General features: G+C 38.5%; 2 protein-coding genes across 8 annotated transcripts in view; one reads left to right on the top strand and one right to left on the bottom strand.

The window, feature by feature from the left end:
- Window positions 1-23,173, top strand: part of LOC104650944 (uncharacterized) — a 413,896-nt gene that overhangs the window by 361,847 nt on the left and 28,876 nt on the right. The window lies entirely within an intron of this gene.
- The window catches only part of TNFSF4 (TNF superfamily member 4), a 111,123-nt gene continuing 106,791 nt past the window's right edge, over window positions 18,842-23,173 (bottom strand). For both annotated transcript variants that reach the window (XM_003925356.4, XM_010336114.3), the window contains one exon: window positions 18,842-22,932. In XM_003925356.4, coding sequence (XP_003925405.3) covers window positions 22,583-22,932 — 350 coding nt within the window. In that variant the 3' untranslated portion in view covers window positions 18,842-22,582. The remainder of the gene's footprint in view (window positions 22,933-23,173) is intronic.

Below are 23,173 nucleotides of genomic sequence, written 5' to 3'. Positions count from 1 at the left end.
ACTAAAAGGACCACCTATTTCTTTCACAGGAGTTATGCTTTGCCCATTTTTTAGGTAAAATGGCCCAATTAGAAGCAGATAGTTAAGATAAATACGTCATTTTCACTTTGGTGTGAATTTATCCAACCATCTATCCATCCATTCATTCATTCTCTAGTCACCAAACATATACAGACTGGCTATAAAGTGCCAGGATTCCTACTAAGTATTAGGGATAAACTGTAGACAGAAGACAGCTCCTGCCTTCACTGAACCTAAGGCCTAGTGAATGAAATATACAAGTGATTCAGCAATTAAAATTGATGCCAGACAAAACACAAAATTCAGGATGTTTTACATACAATAACTATCCTGTCTTGGAGTAAAAAGCTGTCCTGGAATATGTGATCATTGAATCTAGAAAAAAGAATAGACATTATAAAAGGAAGGAAAGAAAATATTTCAAACAGAGAGAATAGTCAGTGCAACAAGTTTAGAAATGGGTGTAATTTATTCTACTTGACATGTAGGTTGTTGAGGGTAGAGGGCAAAAATGGGTAGCCTTTGTAGACGATGAAACTCACGAGAAAGAGAGCAACCAGATCATAAATCTATGAGCAAAATTTAGAAATTTTTTGTCACTGTGAGAAATGGATATCACCAAAACAATTACTTAAATAAGATAGAAGATTATTTTTCTCTCATGTAAAATTTTGAAGCCAAGGAAAAAATTCCCCTTCACCTTCTTAAGGTTCACTGAAAATCACTGACAAGGTGCAGCTTAATGAGATAAAAGTCATACAAATTTATTAATACTCCCCACTCATTAGATCATACTTTATTGGTAAATAATATTTCTACACAGCTGTCTGTCTGGATTCTTCTTGACCTCTCTGAACATGTATTTCTTCCTTCTGGGTATGGGGCAGAGCCCTGTCTGGAATAGGGGTCTTGTGACCTACAGTCGAATAACGTAGGTCAGATACTTCCTTTATGGACAGTTTTTACGAATAAATATGGAGGGAAAGTTAGAGTAATAATTTTAGGTTTTACGGCTGGCTTTGGGATAAGAGAGTTCTAGTTTCTGTGACCCCACCTTGGGGAAAAGGTATTTTACTGTCTCTGTTTATCCTCAGGGAAGATTGGAACTGAGAAGAGTCAAGAGAAGGTCAGAAAACAAAACAAAACAAAACACTTTTGCTTCTGAGGCTGTTTCTGTGGCCTTCATTTTGTGGTATTTTTTCCAAGTTTTTGAGTCCTAACAAAAACAAGTCCAGGAGTAGATAGTCCAAACTACCTCCTTGATGAAAGAACCATCAAAGATCCCAGCTTATTCTAGCTTTCAGCTCTGCCATCTTTAGTGCAGGAGTTCTTCCCGTAAGACCATTTTAAGGTCTTGAGACGGCCACTTCAGCTTTAGGCACTGTTTCTGCTAGGCAGGGAGATAGACTAAGAGAAAAAGAACAGCAGGCTACAGTGCCCCTGAGTTAGTTTTCTTTTTGCAGAGCTTTTGTAGATGCCACACTCTAAACTTTGACTTGTATCCCCTTGGCCAGAATGTAGTCATATAACCATTCCAACTGCAAGGGATGCTAGGAAATAGTTGCTTAGCTGAGCACAATTGCTCTAACAAAATCAGGGTTCTGTTAGTAAGGATGAAAGAAAAAAGATGTCAGGGGTAACTAACAGGCTTTGTTATGCCACACCATGTTAACCTTGTTCAGAGATCCACGCATTGTGATCTAAGTGTTTCAAGCTAAGAAGTGACAGGGTCTGGCCGGGCGCGGTGGCTCAAGCCTGTAATCCCAGCACTTTGGGAGGCCGAGGCGGGTGGATCACGAGGTCGAAAGATCGAGACCATCCTGGTCAACATGGTGAAACCCCGTCTCTACTAAAAATACAATAAAACTAGCTGGGCATGGTGGCGCGTGCCTGTAATCCCGGATACTTAGGAGGCTGAGGCAGGAGAATTGCCTGAGACCAGGAGGCGGAGGTTGCGGTGAGCCGAGATCGTGCCATTGCACTCCAGCTTGGGTAACAAGAGCAAAACTCTGTCTCAAAAAAAAAAAAAAAAAGAAGTGACAGGGTCAAATGTGTATTTTCAAAAGCACCTGATGGATATGGGACAAATACAGGATTGGAGAGGACATGACTGGTGACAAGGGGACCTGTTAGGAGGACATCAAATAAGTCCAGGCAATAGTTGATGGTGGCCAAAAAGTGTAATTTGATAAAGATGGAAGGTGAAATCCAGAGAAATCAGGAGTGTAAAGGAATAAAGAATAGAATCCTGTTGGCACCAAAGACAAATATTACCCACCTTACCATTGTATCTGATATGGCTCGTTTCCATCTCAGTACCATTCTTCTAGGCAAAGCAAATCAACAGGAATTTAACTCTGCTTTTGGGATGTCACTCTGCAATTGCGTTTATCAGGGTGTTCATGCTATGATTTTTTAATGTTACAATTTATTCTTATTAGACGTGCACAACTATTTATAAAAATGTAAATTGATAAGTAGAATTTCCCAAATCCCATCATTTTTATGAAATATTTAATGCAGGCAAAATAATAGCTACTGTGTATGTGAATATTATGGAACATAATAATGAAACTAACACTTATTATCCACTACCCAACCTAAGAATCAGAGTATTAGCAACACTTCCTTATCTGTCACCCCAAGAGAATCAAAGTACCCACACTTTTCTGTTACCTGTCACCAGGCTTTTTATAGACACATAAAGAAAAGTGACAGGAACACGAGACCTCAATGGCCTCATATTTTTCCCAGAGCCATGACTTACCCTAAAACCTTAACAATAATAACTAGTGCATAGTGTTTAGCAGATAGATGTGAGGAACCGTCTAAATGCTTTATGTAAGATCATGCATCACTTAAAGATGGGTATACATTCTGAGAAATGTGTCTTCAGGCAATTTCCTGTGCAGGGCATTTACCATGAATAGAGCTTGCAGGACTGGAAATTGTTCTTGCTGAGTCAGAGAAATGAGTGGTGAGTGAATGTCAAGGCCCAGGACATCATTGTACGCTACTGTAGACTTTATAAACACTGTAAATTAGATTACACTAAATTTATTTTAAACTATTTTTCTTTCTTATATAATAAATTAACTTTAGCTTACTATAACTTTTTTTTACTGGATAAGCATTTTAATTTCTTTATAATTTTTTAAATAACATCTTAAAGCACAGACACATGGCACAGCTGTACAAAAATATTTTCTTTCCTTGCATTCTTGTTCTATATGCTTTTTTCTATTTTTTAAATTTCGTATGTTTTTTTAACTTTTTAAAATTTTTGTTAAAAACTAAGACACACACATTAGCCTAGGCCTGCACAGGGTCAGGATCATCACTAACACTTGTCCTCCTCCTCCACATCTTGCCCACTGGGAGGTATTCAGGGGCGGTAACACACATAGAGCTGTCACAGCGCCTTCTAAAATACCTCCTGAAGGGCCTGCCTGAGGCTGCTTTACAGTTAACTCTTTTTTAAATAAGTAGAAGGAGCATAGTTTAAAATAATAATAAAAATAAATACTATAGTAAATACATAAGCCAGTAACATAGTAGTTTGTTATAATTATCAAATATTACATATTGTACCTAATTGGAGTCATATACATAATTGTCTATGCTGTACTTTTTATACCACTGGCTGCATCCTAGGTTTGTTTATACCAACATCACCTCGACGAGGTGAGTTCTGCTACAATGTTGCAATGGCTATGACTGCACTTGGCAACAAAAATTTTTCAGCTCCTTTATAATCTTATGGACCACTGTGGTACATGCAGTCTGTCATTAACCAAAACATCATTATGCAGTGCATAACTACAGATGAAATAATTTAATCCTCTGAATGATTCTTTGAAGTGAATACTATTATCCTCATCCCTATTTTACAGATGAATGTACTGAGGCATAGAGTGGTTTAGTATCTTCACCCAAAGTATCTTCCGCAGCTAGTGAATGGTCGAACCAAGATTTAAACACAGGTCATACGGCCCCAGAATCTATTCCTAGCCACTATTATATATTATTGCCTTTAGAACTGTGATGATGATGGTGATGTTAGTGTTAACTTTTCCCCTTAAATATGGCTATTTGTCTAGTAGAATATTAGATTCAGGAGAAATATTAGAGATTATACTGACAGATTTGCCTGTTACACAGATTAAGAACTTTTTGAAAACAAGAATTACGACGGCAGACTATAGATCTAAGGCCAAGGGTTGTGAGATGTGTGACACACTTTATTCTGGAACCCAAGGGTCTTGCCTGAAGTACATAGATCATTTCCAGTAAGCCAGGCTGGCTAGGTCTCAAGGGAAACCTTAACTGCTGACTTATTTACTGTATAAAACATATGCAGTAAATTATACCAGACAAGTCAGTGGCAAAGTTTTCATTTCTCTTTTTGGTCATTGCTGCATGGAGATCTAGAGAACCATATGTTTGTAAACAACACAAGTCATTTTATATATTTTGAGTGGAGAAGTAGAGTTCCCAGATCCCTTTTGGATTGTAGTGAATCGGGCTATACCCTAGGCACCTGACAGAGAGCCTGATACAGCATAGGCTCTGTGAGAATCAGTTGCTATCATTGTAACTATTATACTATAATTTTAGAGTAAGGCCACAGGACAATGATTGGCTTGAAGATTATACTGCTTTTTAGATGTAAAGCTTTGTTTCAATTGTTTCATTAAACATTTAGACTTCTGAAGAGCAGTGTGTATAATGCGGCCATATTTTTTGACTTAACTTGTACAATGGTATTAGAAAGTGTAAAGAAGACAGAGAAAAACATAATATCATAATAATATTAAACATAACAGGTCTTACCATTGAGGCAATTCTTACATTTGACTAGTTGTATTTTTGTTGAAAATATAAAAATAATTATCCCCCATTGGTAGGCATCAATCTCAGCAAAGATAGGAGTCAGACTAACGGTTTTATGAGTTTTCAGTCATGTCTGAAAGTGCAGTATGTGAAGAAAAGAAAAAGATAGATTTATGGTCTGATTTTTTGATGATCTGAGATTATAAACTTGGCTCTGTGAGTGGTTCTATACAAATGCAATTTCATATTCTTACCAACTGTACTAGCTAAGCAATCCTAGTGACTATAAAAAAAAAATTCCAAGGTCTCAGTGACTTATAATATTAGAAATTTCTTGCCTATGTAAACCAAACAGGTATTTCTGATTGGCAAGAAAAGAGAAAGAGTGTCTACTGCATGCAGTTGATTAAAGCATCTGCCTCCAGGCAAATGAAGGCTTCCGTTGTCCTAGAAGTCAACTTCCAGCCAGTAGAGAAAACACAGAGGGCAACAAGTGGGTGGGCCTCGACTAACACTGTGTTAATTAGAATTCAGTCAAATATCCATTCCTAACTGCAAGGAAGGCTGGGAGTTCCAGAAAAAAGAAGAAACAATTTGGTGATTAGCTAGTGGTCTCTGATATTGTTAAATCGAGTTTTCTCATCTGCAAAAGTAGGAAGTCCATCTTTTAAATTAATCGTACTTAAGTCTGTAGAATGCTCTTTTTTCTTCTTTTTTAAACTTTATTAAGGTATAATTGACAAATATAAATTGCATACATTCAAGGTGTGCAACATGATGTTTTGATATGCATACACATTATAAAATTGTGGCAGGCCATGTCTCACTAATACAGCCCTCCATAACAACTTTTTCAGTACTAAGTGGTTAAGTTAAATATTAAAAGCTAAAAAAGCCAGTGCCCTTATACAAAGGCTGGATGTAACAAAAGCCCACTGGGAGTTTTCCCTAGGCCTTTCCTGGGACTTAACACATGACAAAATAATGAAGGAATTCTTAACAGGACCCATTTAGGATTAAACAAGTTTTATTGTGCATCTGAAGAAACTCCCCAGGCCTCAGTAATGAAATTGCTGAATCATATGGTAGTTGTGTTTTTAATTATTTGAGGAAACTTTAAACTGTTAACCATAATGGCAGTGCCAATTAAAATTCCCACCAACAGTGTATAAGCCATCTTTTTTCTTCACATCCTTGCCAACACTTCACCCTAACAGGTGTGAGGTGATGTTTCGTTGCAGTTTTGATTTGCATTTCCTTGATGTTTAATGATGTCAAATACTTGTTCATAGACCAGTTAGCTATTTGTATTTATTCCTTAGGAAAATGTTGATTCAGGTCCTTTTCCCATTTTTAATCGGGTTATTTGATTTTTGACTATTGAGTTGTATGAAGTCTTTATATATTTTGGATATTAACCCCCTATCAGATAAGTGATTTACAAATATTTCCCATTCATAGGGTTGCTTTTTAATTTTATTGATGTTTTTCTTTTCTGTGCAGAAACTTTTCAGTTTAATATAGTACCACTCGTTTATTTCACTTCTCTTACCTGTGCTTTTGGTGTCATATACAAAAAAAGATCATTATGAAAAACAATGTCGGAGAAGTTTTTCCCTGCATTTTCTTCTTGTAGTTTTTTCAATTTCAGATCTTATGTTTAAATGTTTAATCCATTTTGAGTCTATTATTGTAAAAACTCAGTTTCCTTTTTTTGCATATGGATATCCAGTTTTCCCAAAGCCATTTATTCAAGAGTTATTCTTTCCTCATTATATATTCTAGGCACACTTCGACAGCTCATCTCTGTCAAAGATTAGTTGACCATGTATGTGTAGATTTATTTCTGGACTTTCTATTCTGTTCCATTGGTTTATGTGTTCATTTTTATGCCGGTACTGAATTGTTTTGAGTAGTAGAGGTGTGTAATACAATTTTAAATTAGAAGACTTGGATGCCTCCAGCTTTGTTCTTTTTGCTTCAGATTGCTTTAGCTATTTGGGGTCTTTTGTGATTCCATATAAATTTTTGGATTTTTTTTATATTTCTGTGAAAATTTTATTGGAATTTTGGTAGGGATTGCATTGAATCTATAGAGTACTTGGGGTAGCATAGATAATTTGACAATATTGATTTCTCGGATCCATAAACATGGGATATCTTTACATTTATTTGTCTTCTTCAGTTTCTTTCATCAGTGCTTTATAGTTTTCAGTGTACAGATCTTTCACCTCCTTGATTAAATGTATTCCTAAGTATTTTTTGATGCTATTATAAACGGGATTGTTTTCTTAATTTCTTTTTCTGATAGTTTCACTTTGGTGTATAGAAACACAACTCATTTTTGTATGTTGGTTTTGCATTCTGCAACTTTACTAAATTCATTTGTTCATTCTAATAGTTTTTTGGTAGTCTTTAGAGTTTTTTATATGTAAGATCATGTTATCTGCAAAAAGAGACAATATCTTCCCCGTTGAATTCCTCTTATTTCCTTTTTGCTTTTGCGTAGTTACTCTAGCTAGAACTTCCAGTACTACATTGAATACAAATGGTGAAAGTGGGCATATGGGTCTAGCTCTTGTCCTTAGGAGAGAATCTTTCAACTCTTCATTGTTCACTATAATGTTAGCAGTGAGCTTGTCATACATGATCTTTATATGTTAAGGTACCTTCGTTGTACACCTCATGTATTGGGGGGTTTTATCATGAAAGGAGGTTGAATTCCGTCAAATGCTTTTCTCCATTTACTAAGATGATTATATGGTTTCTGGCATTCATTCTGTTAGTGTGGTATATCATATTTTTTAATTTGTGCATATTGAACAATCCTTGCATCTCTGGGGTAAACCCCATTTGATCATTGTGTATGATATTTTTGATGTGCTAGTATTTTATTGAGTATTTTTGCATCTGTGTTCATCAGGGTTATTAGCTTGCAATTTCCTTTTCTTGTAGTCTTTGTGTGACTTTATTATTAGGGTAATGCTGGCTTCCTAAGATGAGTTTGGAAGTGTTCTCTCTTCTTCAATTTTTTTGAAAAGCTTGAGAAACACTGATATTTGTTCTTCTTTAAATGTCTGGTAGAATTTAGCATTGATTCCATCTCATTTTGGACTTTTCTTTGACAGAGGACTTTTTTTTTGGGGGGGGGGGGGGGACGGAGTTTCGCTCTTGTTACCCAGGCTGGAGTGCAATGGCGTGATCTCGGCTCACCGCAACCTCTGCCTCCTGGGTTCAGGCAATTCTCCTGCCTCAGCCTCCCCAGTAGCTGGGATTACAGGCACACGCCACCATGCCCAGCTAATTTTTGTATTTTTAGTAGAGACGGGGTTTCACCTTGTTGACCAGGATGGTCTCGATCTCTTGACCTCGTGATCCACCCACCTCGGCCTCCCAAAGTGCTGGGATTACAGGCGTGAGCCACCGCGCCCGGCCCTGACAGAGGACTTTTTTATTATAGATTCAATCTCCTCTCATTATTCTGTTCAGATTTTCTATTTCACTATGATTCTGTCTTTGTAGGCTGTATGTTTCTAGGAATTTATTCATTTCTTCTAAGCTGTCCAATTTGTTGGGGTATAATTGTTCATAGAAATCTCTCATGATCCTTTGTTTTTCTGTGTTATCCATTGTGATGCCTCCCCTTTCATTTCCCATTTTATTTTAGACTTCTCTCATTTTTCTTAGTCTACTAGCCAAATGCTTGTCAATTTTATTTATCTTTTTGAAAAAAACTCAGTTTTTTATTTTGTATTATTTTTCTAGCCTTTAGTTCATTTATTTCTGCTCTGATCTTTGTTATTTTCTTTATTAATTTGGGGCTTAGTTTGTTATTTATCTAGTTCCTTGAGGTATAACATTATATTATTCATTTGAGATCTGTCTTCTTTTTTAAGGTAAGCATTTATTGTTATAAACTTTCTCCTTAGAACTATTTTTGTATGTTGTATTTCCATTTTTTTTTTTGGTCACTAGACTTTTTTTGCTTCACTTTGGATTTTTTCTATGAGCCATTGGTTTTCAATATATACACAATGGAATATTATTTGACCATAAAAAATTAAATTATGTCAGTTTCAGCAGCATGAATGGAACTGAACATCATTATGTTCAATGAAATAAGTCAGGCACAGAAAGACAAATGTCACATGTTCTCAATAATGTGGAAGCCAAAAAAGTTGATCTCATGGAGCTAAAGATTAGGATAATAGATACTAGAGGCTGGCAAAAGTATGAGAGTGGGGATGAAGAGAGGTTGGTTAATGGGTACAAATGTACAGTTAGATAGAAGAATAAGTTCCAGTATTTGAAAGCAGTGTAGAGTGGCTATAGTTAATAAAGTATTATATATTTCAAAAGAGCTTAAAGAGAAGATTAAAAATGTTCCCAACACATTAAAATGATAAATACTTGAGGTAATGAATACTCAATATGCCATGTCTTGATCATTACACATTCTATGCATGTAACAAAATATCACATGTACCCCATAATATACAACAATTGTGTATCAATTTTTAAAAGACTTGTAGACCAGCATATGATCTATCCTAGAAAATGTTCTAGGTTCTTCTGACAAGAATATGTAATCTAGTTCTATTGGATAGAGTTTTTTGTATATCTGTTAGGTCTGTTTGGTTTAAAGTATAGTACAAACCCAATGTCTTTTGACTGGTGAATTTAATCCATTTTTAGTCAAGGTAATTATTGATAGGTGAGGACTTACTATTAACACTTTTTCATTGTTTTCAGCTATGTTATATATCCTTTTTTCTCTTCTTCCTTTCTTTCTGTCTTCTTTCATAATTTGATGATTTTCCATAGTGGTATGCTTTGATTTCTTTCTCTTTCATGTATCTACCATAGGTTTTTACTTTATGGTTACCATGAGGCTTACATATAACATTCCATCTTATAGTTTAAACAGTCTATTTTAAGCTTATAACGTCAATTGCATTAAAAAATCCCTACATTTTTTATTTTATCCCCACCATATTTTATGTTTGACGTCACAATTTACATCTTTTTATATTATTTATCCATTAAAAATTATTGTAGCTATATTTTTAATAGTTTCATTTTTTATACTAGAGATACAAGTAATTTATACACCACCATTATAGTGTTAGAGTATTCTGAATTTGACTATGCACTTTTAACAGTGAGTTTTTTACTTTCATATGCTTGCATGTTACTGATTGGCATCCTTGTGTTTCAGCTTGAAGAACTCTCTAGCATATCTAGTGGTGTTGAACTCCCTCAGATTTTGTTTGTCTGGGAAAACCTTTATCAAAAACCTTTTGAAGGACAGATTTCTCAGCTGAATATTCTTCATTAATAGTTTTATTTTTTCAGCACTTTGAAAATGTCTTTCAACTCTTTTCTAGGCTACAAAGTTTCTTCTGAGAAAGCCACTTACAGATTTTAGGGTATTTCCTTTATGTGAGGAACTTCTAGATCTTTGCTACTTTCAAGATTTTTATCTTTTGGTTTTGAGAGTTTGATTATATTATGCCTCAGTCAAATCTTCTTTGGATTGAACCTAATTGCAGATCTTTAAGCTGCATGTATCTGGATGCTCATTTTTTCCCCCCAGATTTGAGAAGTTTTCTGTTGTACCTTTAAATAAACTTTCTGTCCATTTCTCTCTGTCTGCTTCTTCTACTGTCATGCAAACATTAGCTTTCTTGATGGTATCTCATAAATCCTCTAGGTTTTCTTCATTACTTTCCACTCTTTTTTTCCTCTCAATGTCTATTAAATGTCCTGTCTTAGAGAACACACATTCTTTCTTCTGTTTGATCAAGTCGGCTGTTGATCCTCTCTATTTTTCATTTCATTCCTGTATTTTTCAGCTCCAGAATTTCTGTTTGGTTCTTTTTAAATTATTTATAACTCTCTGTTTGTGTCTTTAGTTCATGTATTGTTTTCCTCAGCTTCGTTGTCTATCTGTGTTCACTTGTAGCTCCCTGAGCCTCATTAAAACAATTATTTGGAATTCTTTTTCAAGTAATTTACACATCTCCATTTCTTTGGAAATAGTTAGTGGAAAATTACTGTGTGCCTTAGGAACTGACTATTTTGTTTTGTTTGTTTCACTTTTTATGTTTCTCGTTGCCTTGCATTAATGTCTGTGTGTTTGATAGAGCAGTCATCTCTTCTAGACTTCACAGCCTGGTTTCAATAGAGAAAGACCTTCACCTACAGGTTGTACAAATGCACTGACTGGATGAAATTGGGGGATTCTGGCTGTGATGAGTACATAGTGATATAATCTCCATGCAGCTCTGTCAGCTGAGGTTGACATTGGTGAATATTACAGGGGTTCTCTGTGGCCAAGGCTGTGGGTGTCTACTCTGGTGACTAAGACTGCTAAAATTCTCCTGATTTATATTTCTTTCACTGAAAAGTTCAAGGCTGAGGGGATCACTTTTAGTGCCATGTCCATTATGTGGGTGCATTTTTGGTGATACGGCACTAGTGTCTGATGTATGGCATCCATGGAGTGACCATGAAGCTAGGGTCTGGAGCACAGTATTGCATGAATGAACCATGGCTTTGGGGTCAGAGGCAGCAGTGCCATCAGTGCCTGGGGTGCAGGAGCCCTTGCTGCTGTATTGGTAATGAGGTGTAAGGCACAGGCATTCATGAAGGGTCTGCTGTGCAGGCATATGCAGGGTTACCACTTCCCCAGGGATCAAGTTGCTGACATGACTACTACAGTGATAGCTCCAGTATTAGAGTGGCCACAGAGGCTGGGTCTGAAACAGGTATGCTTGGAGCAACAGTGGCTCCACCGACCAGGTTGCAGGCTAGCTCATTGTGGTGGTGGTTCTGGTGTCTAGTCTGCAAGCATGGTTAATGGCAACCATAAATCTGGGGTAGGGAGTTTACAGGAAATCAGAGCGAGGGTTGCCTCAGTCCCGGGGCAGCACAACAGTGGCTGCTTTTAGGGCTGACATAGCATTATCTCGCTCTCCAGGGGGTTCACAGTGTTGATTGCTGTTAGTCACCTCAATGGCAAAAGCTACCAGTGTCCTCTGCAGAGCATGCCACTGGGGACCACAGTGGCACCCACTGTGTAACTGTGACTCATCCTGATATCCCCTGTTCTGTGTCCCAGGTTCTAGTCATCTCTATACATCTCACATATGCTGATATCTCCAACAATCATTGTGTGTTTTGCTCCACTGTGTTGCTGCAGGTTCTTAATTAGGCCCTTGAACCCTCTCAAGGCTATTTTCTCATGTGGATTGCTTTTTTTTTTTTTTTTTTTTTTTTTATTTTATTTTATTTTATTTTAGGTTTCAGGGTACATGTGATGAACATGCAAGATTGTTGCATAGGTACACACATGGCAGTGTGGTTTGCTGCCTTCCGTCCCCTCACCTGTATCTGTCATTTCTCCCCATGTTATCTCTTCCCACTTCCTCACCCCCCGCCCCTCCCCCATTTCCCCCCAACAGACCCCAGTGTGTAGTGCTCCCCTCCCTGTGTCCTTGTGTTCTCATTGTTCAACACCCGACTATGAGTGAGAATATACGGTGTTTGATTTTCTGCTCTTGTGTCAGTTTGCTGAGAATGATGGTTTCCAGGTTCATCCATGTCCCTACAAAGGACGTGAACTCATCGTTTTTGATGGCTGCGTAATATTCCATGGTGTATATGTACCACATTTTCCCTATCCAGTCTATCATCGTTGGACATTTGGGTTGGTTCCAGGTCTTTGCTATTGTAAACAGTGCTGCAATGCACATTCGTGTGCACGTGTCCTTGTAGTAGAATGATTTATATTATTAGTCCATTCGCATGCTGCTATAAAGAACTGCCCAAGACTGGGTAATTTATAAATGAAAGAGGTTTAATTGACTCGGTTCTGCAGTGCTCAGAAGGCCTCAGGAAATTTACAATCATGGCAACAAGGGAAACAAACACATCCTTCTTTACATGACAACAGGAAGAAGTGCAGAGGGAAGGAGGAAAAAAACCCTCATAAAACCATCAGATCTCATAAGAACACACTCACTATCATGAGAACAGCTTGGAGGAACTACCTCCGTGATCTAATCACCTCCCATGAGGTCCCTCCCCCAACATGTGGGGATTACAATTTGTATTACAATTCAAGAAGAGATTTGGGTGAGAACACAGAGCCAGACTGTATCATTCCATCCCTGGCCCCTCCCAAATCTCCTCTTTCTTACATTTCAAAACACAATTATGCCTTCCCAACAGTTCCCCAAGTCTTAACACATTCCAGCATTAACCCCAAAGTCCAAATCCATAGTCTCATCTGAGACAAAGCAAGTCCCTTCTGCCTATGAGCCTGTAAAATCAAAAGCAAATTAGTTACTTCCAAGATATAATGGGGGTACAGGCATTGGATAAATGCACACATTCCAAATAGGAGAAATTGTCTAAAACAAAGGGGTTACAGTCCCCATTCAAGAGGAAACCCAATAGAGCAATTATTAAACCTTAAAGTTCCAAAATGAGCTCTCCATGTCTCACATCTGGGTCATGCTAATGCAAGAGGTGGGCTCCCATGGCCTCGGGCATCTCTGCTCCTGTGGCTTTTCAGGGTACCACCCCCTTACTGGCTGCTGCTTTCATAGGCTGATGTTGTGTGTCTGTGGTTTTTCCAGGTGCACAGTGTGAGCTGTCAGTAGATCTACCATACTGGGGTCTAGCAGATGATGTCCCTTTTCTCACAGCTCCACTGTGCCCCAGTACGGACTCTGCATGGGGGCTCCAACCCCACATTTCCCTTCCAAACTGCCCCAACAGAGGTTCTTCATAAGGACCCCACCCCTATAGCAATCTTGTTCCTGAACATCCAGGCATTTCTATACAACCTCTGAAATCTAGGCAAAGGTACCCAAACCTCAATTCTTGACTTCTGTGTACTTGCAGGCCCAACACCACATGTAAACTGCCACGGCTTGGGGCTTGCACCCTCTGAAGCAAGTGTCTGAGCTGTACATTGGCCCCTTGAAGCCATGGCTGGAGTTGAAGCAGCTGGGACATGGGGCACCATATCCAAAGGTTTCATACAGCAGGGGGGACCTGAGCTCTGCCCAGGAAACCATCATTCCCTTTCGGTCCTTGCAGCCTGTGATGGGAGGGGCTTCCATGAAGGTCTCTGACACGTCCTGGAAATATTTTCTCCATTGTCTTGGTGATTAACATTTGGCTTCTCGTTACTTAAGCGATTTCCTGCAGACAGCTTCAATTGCTCCCCAGAAAATGGGTTTTCTTCTATATCACATCATCAGGCTGCAAATTTTTCAAACTTTTATGCTCTGCTTCCTCTTGAATGCTTTACAGCTTAGAAATTTCTTCTGCTAGGCCGGGTGCGGTGGCTCACGCCTGTAATCCCAGCACTTTGGGAGGCCGAGGCGTGTGGATCACGAGGTCAAGAGATCAAGACCATCCTGGTCAACATAGTGAAACCCCGTCTCTACTAAAAATACAAAAAATTAGCTGGGCATGGTGGCGCGTGCCTGTAATCCCAGCTACTCGGGAAGCTGAGGCAGGAGAATTGCCTGAACCCAGGAGGCAGAGGTTGCGGTGAGCCGAGATCGCGCCATTGCACTCCAGCCTGGGTAACAAGAGCGAAACTCCGTCTCAAAAAAAAAAGAAAGAAATTTCTTCTGCCAGATACTCCAAATAACCTCTCTCAAGTTCAAAGTTCCACAGCTCTCTAGGGCAAGGCCAAAATGCTGCCAGTCTCTTTGCATAGCAAGAGTGACTTTTACTCCACGTCCCAGTGAGTTCCTCATCTTCATCTAAGACCACCTTAGTCTAGTCTAGACTTTATTTTCCATATGCCAGAAGAATGGGAAAGGGAGCCTTAGTGTCTTGAGTGTTACCATATTACTATCAGCATTTTGGTCAAATGCATTCAACAAGTCTCGAGGAAATTCCAAACTGTCCCACATTTTCCTGTCTTCTTCTGAGCCTTCCAAACTCTTCCAACCTCTGCCTGTTACCGAGTTCCAAAGTCGCTACCACATTTTCACGTATCTTTACAGCAGTGCCTCGTTTTCTGTGGTAATTTACTGTATTAGTCGGTTCTCATGCTGCTATAAAAAACTGCCCAAGACTGAGTAATTTACAGAGGAAACAAGTTTAACTGGCATACAGTTCTACAGGGCTAGGGAGGCATCAGGAAACTTAGAACTATGGTGGCAAGGGAAGCAAACATGGCCTTCTTCACATGGCAGCAGCAAGAAGTGCAGAGTGAAGGGGGAAAAGCTCCTTATAAATCCATCAGATCTCATGAGAACTCAGTATTGGAACAGCGTGGGGGAACCTTTCCCCTCCCCCATGATCTAATCACTTTCCATGAGATCCCACCCCAACACGTGGTGATTACAAATCAGACTACAAGATGAAATTTGGGTGGGGACGCAGAGCCAGACCATATCAATTGCTGTCTCATTGTTTTCGGTAGGCGAATAAAAGCTGGTATCTCATATACTGCCATATGGCCAATGTCACTTCATAGAGTTTTCAATAGTGAAACAAAAAACTACAGGACTAGCATCTCATACAGATTATACACTCTACACCACTTGCTAATAATGTAAGAAATACCACTTAATAATGTAAGAAATAAGAGTTTCACTCTTGTTACCCAGGCCGGAGTGCAATGGCATGATCTCGGCTTGCCGCAACCTCCGCCTTCTTGGTTCAAGTGATTCTCCTGCCTCAGACTCCCAAGTAGCTGGGACTACAGGCGCATGCCACCACACCCAGCATACCACTTATTTTAATCATCTTTCTTGTAAACCTACAAAGTTTCATCTTTCTTTACTCATTTTAGGGCTCTTGGGTCTTTGTTTTCTGTGAAGTAAGATCCTACAGGCAGGGACTGTGGTTTCTACAAGTGGTAATTACAAATTATTAAATATCTTGAAAATTTCATCATCTGTGACCTGTGGTTGGTGTTTTGTTTAATCCTCAGAACAATACTATGAGATAATTTGTATAATGGTAGAGCAGGGTAGGCAGTGATCAGTAGACCTACAGTTAAGTAATTAACCAGAGGATACAGCTGATAAGTGGTGGTAAAATCTCAACTTGAACACAAGCTTCCATTGACTCTAAATATTGAGTGCTTTATACTAACCATATTACTCTGGTGCCTTTCTATTTCTCTCAGATTCCCCAGAATGCCTAACACAGTGGCAGGTACTTTGTAAAAGAATTTTAAAATTTTTTCTTTAAATAAATTAATTCAATGTTATAGGCCCTCAAATTTAATAAATCTCTGGTATAAATCTATATTCTTGAAAGGCTTTTATAGCATCCCTTCCTTGAATTTTTTCTCTATGCCTACTTTATTTTTGCTTTTTCCTGACTTGTATTCCCTCATCTTTTCTCTAATGCTGTCAAGGACCATCTCGGCACCCCCTGAGAAAGAAGCTTTTGTTTACAAAGTTATAGCACAACTTGTGCTACCATTTAGCCACTTGAGAATTTCTGGCAGAAGTCTTATGAAGAGCATGAATTACTGTAATTTGAGAGAGGTTATTGTTTTATTTATGGGAAAAACAGTTATCAGTTCAGACTAGAACTTCTTGTGTAATGGGGATTTAGACTCAATTGTCTGTACATCTAGTCTAAGCTTGGGCCCTAATCTCCCCCAGGCTCCTTAGCTAGGTTTATTCCTCTTCCAGAAATACTTCTGTTAGAGCATACATGAATTCTGTTTTCAACTGACACTAAAATAGCAAAAGGAAGTCATGGCTTTGTTTTCTGATCTAAGACCAAACTGGCTGATGCTTTACCCTCACAAATGTCTTGTTTTTGTAAGTACATGGCTGGGGCAAAGACACAATGAATTCTACAGCTTTATTATATCCTATACAAGGTAATAGAAGTGTTTTAGGGAGGAGAGGGTCATTAGCACCATCAAAAATAGCACGGGGATCACTGTGGCCATACTATGCCACACAAACCCATTAATAGTTGTGACCTTTTATTGAGACAGCAGATGTAATTACTGCTAAGGAGAGAAGACATAAAAAAATCAGCCAAGGTTAGAAATGAGGTTCTGAGGAAAAGAAAAACAGTGCATGGTAGAACTCTATTTAAATCAGTCTCTTGAACCATGAAGAGGGACTCTAAGAACTTCCAGTGAGCATCTTTCCAAACGCAAAGATGGGCTTTGCCAGCTCAGCCATCCCTCAGATGTGTCTCCGATGGCTAAAACTGGAGGCAAGTAGGAAATGGATAGTCTGCCCCATCCTCCCCTCCTCAGGGGATTAGCTAATCAGAACATGGAGAAGAGAAGGATAAATGAACACTCCAGCACTCTAACCATTAGTGAATTCAGAGATCTTTTATTTCATGTAAACAGCAATATTACTATTAGCTATACTATTAATGTCAATATTAATACTCTCTGAGAGCCAAGAAAACACTAAACACAAAATTATGGCTTAAAATAGGGGACCTGCCCAGTAAACTTAAGAACAAAATATGATTTGGATTAGGATTGGAATCCCGTAAGCATTCTCTAAACAGAAAATCTCTAAGTAACAATTGATAACTGCTCTTAAAGGACTCACCAAGATGGCTAAGGGAAGATGTAAGCTTGTCCAGAGAAAAAGCTAATTCAACATAGAAAAGGAAAGGCCTACACTCCTTGACTCATAGCAACCAGAGCTTAGAGATTTAATATGTGCATTCACAGCTACCACTATAAGCATAAGATTCTAAGCTGTTAGACATTTAACATTCCTCTCATTTAACAAGAAAGAAAAGCAAGACCAGAAATGGGGAATGATTTTCCCAAAGTTACTTGGCTAGTTAGTGGCTGAGTCAAATTTAAAACTCTGATCTCCTGACTTTTCACTCTATTATCTTTCCACAAAACTCTGCCATATATATAAAAGGGTTAATTCTCCCTGTGAAGGACATGACTTAAAAGGACTGAGACACACATACATATTTTTGATGGAAGGAAGGTGGAGTAAGGCTGGTGCATAGCAGAAATATCCCTGTGTGGTTGAAGAAGCCAACATGGGAAGAGCAGGCCAGGTGCACCCAAAGGGAGTGGGCACCTATGAGAGGGGACCATGACATCAAAGACAAACAATGCACACAACAATTATATTTAGGCCTGGCATGTGCACTGCACATCCATGAGAAATATAGACAATTCCAAACTTAAAAAAATGAAACATGCGTTTTCTTAAATATATATTTTTAAAATTTCTTTATTTTACTTTAGGTGCATACTGTATCTGGCATTTCTCCCTCCCTCCCTATGCCCCGCTGTCTCTCCCCTACCTCTGCCAACTACCCCCAGTGTGTGATGCTCCTCTCCCTGAGTCCACGTGTTCTCATTGTTCAACACCCACCTAGGACTGAGAACATAGGGTGTATGGCTTTTTGTTCTTGTGTCAGTTTGCTGAGAATGATGGTTTCCAGATTCATCCAAGTGCCTACAAAGAACACAAACTCATCGTTTTTTATCTGCATAGTATTCCATGGTGTATATGTGCCACATTTTCTTTGTCCAGTCTATCATTGATGGGCATTTGGGTTGGTTCCAGGTCTTTGCTATTGTACACAGGGCTGCAATGAACATACATGTGCATGTGTCTTTATAGTAGAATGATTTGTAGTTCTTTGGGTATATACCCAGGAATCAGATTGCTAGATCAAATGGAATTTCTATTTCTAGATCCTTGAGAAATCACCACACTGTCTTCCATAATGGTTGAACTAATTTACACTCCCATCAACTGTGTAAGAGTGTTCCTATTTCTCCACATCCTCTCCAGCATCTGTTTTCTCCAGATTTTTTAATGATCACCGTTCTAACTGGCGTGAGATAATATCTCAGTGTGGCTTGATTTGCATTTCTCTAATGACCAGTGATGATGAGCATTTTTTCATATGTTTGTTGGCCTCATATATGTCTTCTTTTGAAAAGTGTCTGTTCATAGCCTTCACCCACTTTTGAATGGGGTTGTTTGTTTTTTCTTTTATATCTGTTTTAGTTCTTTGCAGATTCTAGATATTAGCCCTTTGTGAGATGGGTAGATCACAAAAATTTTTTCCCATTCTGCTGGTTGCCAGTTCACTCTAAAGATTGTTTCTTTTGCTGTACAGAAGCTCTGGATTAATTAGATCCCATTTGTCTATCTTGGCTTTTATTGCCATTGCTTTTGGTATTTCAGTCGTGAAGTCCTTGCCTATGCCTATGTCCTGGATGGTTGTGCCTGCGTTTTCTTCTAGTGTTTTTATGGTGTTAAGTTTTATGTTTAAATCTTTAATCCATCTGTAGTTAATTTTATGGTGCAGGTAGGGGTCCAGTTTCTGCTTTCTGCACATGGCTAGCCAGTTTTCCCAACACCATTTATTAAACATGGAGTCCTTTCCCCATTGCTTGTTTTTGCCAGGTTTGTCAAAGATCAGATGGTTGTAGATGTGTGGTGTTTCTTCTGAGATCTCTGTTCTGTTCCATTGGTCTATGTCTCTGTTTTGGTACCAGTACCATGCTGTTTTGATTACTGTAGCCTTGTTGTATCATTTTAAGTCCAGCAGTGTGATGCCTCTGGCTTTGTTCTTTTTGCTTTGGATTGTCTTGGCTATGTGGCTCTCTTTTGGTTCCATATAAAGTTTAAAGTGGTTTTTTCCAGTTCTGTGAAGAAGGTCCTTGGTAGCTTAATGGGGATAGCATTGAATCTATAGATTACTTTGGGCATTATGGCCATTTTCATGATATTGATTCTTCGTAACCGTGAGCATGGAATGTTTCTCCATCTGTTTGTGTCCTCTCTTATTTCCTTGAGCAGTGGTTTGTAGTTCTCCTTGAAGAGGTCCTTTATATCCTTTGTTAATTGTATTCCTAGGTATTTTATTCTCTTTGTAGCAATTGTGAATACGAATTTGCTCTTGATTTGGCTCTCTGTTTGTCTCTTATTTGTATATAGGAATGCTTGTGATTTCTGCACATTGATTTTGTATCCTGACACTTTGCTGAAGTTGCTTATCAGTTTGAGAAGATTTTGGGCTGAGACGATGGGGTCTTTTAGATATACAATCATGTCATCTGCAAATACAGTTTGACTTCCTCCTTTCCTAATTGAATACCCTTTATTTCTTTTTCTTGCCTGACTGCTCTGGCTAGAACTTCCAATACTATGTTGAATAGGAGTGGTGAGAGAGGGCATCCTTGTCTAGTGCCTGATTTCAAAGGTAATGCTTCCAGCTTTTGCCCATTCAGTATGATATTGGCTATAGGTTTCTCATATATAGCTTTTATCATTTTATGATATGTTCCATCAATACCTACTTTATTGAGAGTTTTTAGCATGAAGTGCTGTTGAATTTTATCGAAGGCCTTCTCTGCATCTATCGAGATAATCATGTGGTTTTTGTCTTCGGTTCCATTTCTGTGATAGATTACATTTATGGATTTGCGTATGTTGAATCAGCCTTGCATCCCGGGATGAACCCTACTTGGTCATGATGGATAAGCTCCTTGATGTGCTTTTGCAATCTGTTTGCCAGTATTTTATTGAAGCTTTTTGCGTCCATCATCAGAAGGAATGGAAGCAGCTCCTCTTTGTATGTCTGGTAGAATTTGGCTGTGAACCCATCTGGACCTGGACTTTTTTTGGTTGGTAGGCTATTGAATGCTGCATCTACTTCAGCCCTTGTTACTGGTCTATTCAGGGTTTCAGCTTCCTCCTGGTTTAGTCTCAGTATAGTACAAGTGTCTAGGAATTTACCCATTTCTTCCTGGTTTACTGGTTTATGTGAGTAGAGCTGTTTGTAGTAATCTCTGATGTTTTCTTAAATATTACCTATAGTCATAAACATTTACTTTTCCAGATATCACTCACTGAGTAACTGCAATTATGCAGAACATCATCAGCAACAAAAAGTGAACTATACACACATACACACACAAATCTTCTGAATAGTGAAGACAGGTATCACTGAATATCTGTCTCAGAATGATTCTTGTAACTGTAAGTATTTAGCCCAGTGCCTGGTCCACAGTAGGCCCTCCATAAATGTTTAGCTATGATTATGATTCTGTGAGTGTCTTTGCAGCCACTCAGAAATTGATTACTCTTAGTTTCCATACAATTTCTTCTATTTAGCATTTTTATTTACCTTCCTTCATAACAGATTAAAATGGAGGAATGGGAATATAGTTGAACATAGATACTTAAGAGGAAATAAAAAACTGGTATCAAACACACAGGAAAAAAATCCAACTGAGACCATTTAGTGTAAAGGCAAACAGCCCTCCATCTTTCTGGAGATTCTGGAGATAATTGTAATACAGTACAACTCCTTGATAACACAGAATCATCCAGAAAGTTCCTGTGATATGTTGTGTCCTCTATTTAAAGTGTCAAGGAAACATTTGCTACAATTTTAAAATATATATCTCAAAACTTTTAAGTTTATAAAAGTTTTGACACAGAGAAGTTACAAATCATCTGGAAACTTGACATGAAAAATCATATTATCCACAGTGCCATAAGCATGACACGTTATATCAAGGGGACATTTCAACTAAACTTAAGGGGATCCTATTCCATTGAAGATCCTATTCCATTGGCATTGGCTGATTATAGATCCTTTTAGTTTCAATTATCAGTATGAGACTATATATGATCTATGGTATTTCTAGACAGAGATCATTATTTTTCATAAGGCACAGTAACTTCTTCATGCTATTTGACATCAAATTGAATTTGATAATAGGATTGCCTCATTTCTTGAAACCAGCAATGTGCATGTGTGTACAATACATGGCACTGAGTGTGTACCTCAGCATAGGGAGAAGGATGAGCATGTGTTGCTTTGCCTGTCTGTGGCAAAGAATGTGTTTCCTCCCCAGACTATTAAAATCCTTAATAACTTTTATCCTGAGAGGTCCAGTTCCCTGCTATCCTGTACAGCTAACCATTCACAATAAATTATCTTACTCTCCTTGTATAGGAGAAAATCTTAAGTCACTGATTAAGTGACTTTTCATAGCATCACACCCCCAGATAGCTCTTCGAAGGGAAATTTCTATTAACTATGTTTGGAAGCTGGGAAAGCAAAATAGTAAAGAAAAAAAAGCACATGATATTTCTTAGATGGCTCTCTTCAAGTCCTGATTTTTCACAAGCTGATTCTTCTTTTGAACCCCCACCAAATGAGAAAGTTTATATTTAGGCAGCACGCAAACTGCAACCAATTTAACCTTGGAGAGGCCGCTTTGGCTTCCAGGGGTTGGTTCACACCATCTTTGGCAGATTCATAACCCCGCTCCTTTACTCCTTGCTCCTCTTCATTTTGGTAATGCCCCACACATGTCAAATTTCCAGCAAATGGTAATCAGTTGCCATTTTCAATAAGTTTATTATGACAATTGCCTGACCAATAGAAACAATGCATCTTGAAGAAGAGGCATCTATTTTTTCTTTCTCACAAAGGTGCCTAGTAGGCTCAAGGCAATCTTGGGGTGTGAGGGCTAGGCAATTTAGGAAATATAAGGATAAATAAGATGAAGTGGTATATAAAATAAATTTTAAATATCCCTGAGGGGTAGGGGCAGTAGGGCCAGGATCTGCTTCTTGTCACATCCCACATGGCTGAGCTGGGAGGCTCCTTCACTTGCAATGAAGAATCCGTGTCCTGTCTGCCCCCAACTTGGTGTTCGTGCTGGTGCCTGATTTTAGACGTTGCCATCAGCCCCTCAGGGGACGCAGTATTCACCAGGATTTTGATGGATAAGAATCAGTTCTCCACCATTCACGTAGAAGTCATCCGGGGAGGTATTGTCAGTGGTCACATTCAAGTAGACTTTGTCTTTGTAAGTCAGAGAGGCCACCATCAAGGAGTTGACAGACCTGACCTTTTTCAGTTCAAAGAGGGGCTCCTCATGCTCCTGGTAATGCAGGCTGATGCTGATGTTCTGGGAGAAGTAGCCCTTCAGGGAGATGAGATAAAACCCATCACAGTTGATGACGATTGAGTTGTTTTGCACCTTCATCATTTCATCCTCCTTTTGGGATGTGAGGATGAAACCTTTCTCCTTCTTATATTCTAGGGAGGATAGAGAAAATTTTTTTAAATTAATTCCTAAGCATAGTACTGGGTAACAAACTTTCCAATACATCTGGAATCAGATGAAGAAAAAGTGATAGGGAGAGATTTTGAAAAGAGTAAAAGCAGTGAGCTGAGATCACACCATGGCACTCCAGCATGGGTGACAGAGTGAGACTGTCTCAAAAAAAAAAAAAAAGAAAAATGAAAGAATAAAGGCAAGAGAGCATTGTGTTTCTGC

This window comes from Saimiri boliviensis, chromosome 19 (assembly GCF_048565385.1).
Source record: "Saimiri boliviensis isolate mSaiBol1 chromosome 19, mSaiBol1.pri, whole genome shotgun sequence".
Lineage (NCBI taxonomy): Eukaryota > Metazoa > Chordata > Mammalia > Primates > Cebidae > Saimiri > Saimiri boliviensis.
The sequence above is the reverse complement of the archived record's forward strand: the minus strand, read 5'-3'. Positions and strand labels throughout refer to the sequence as shown.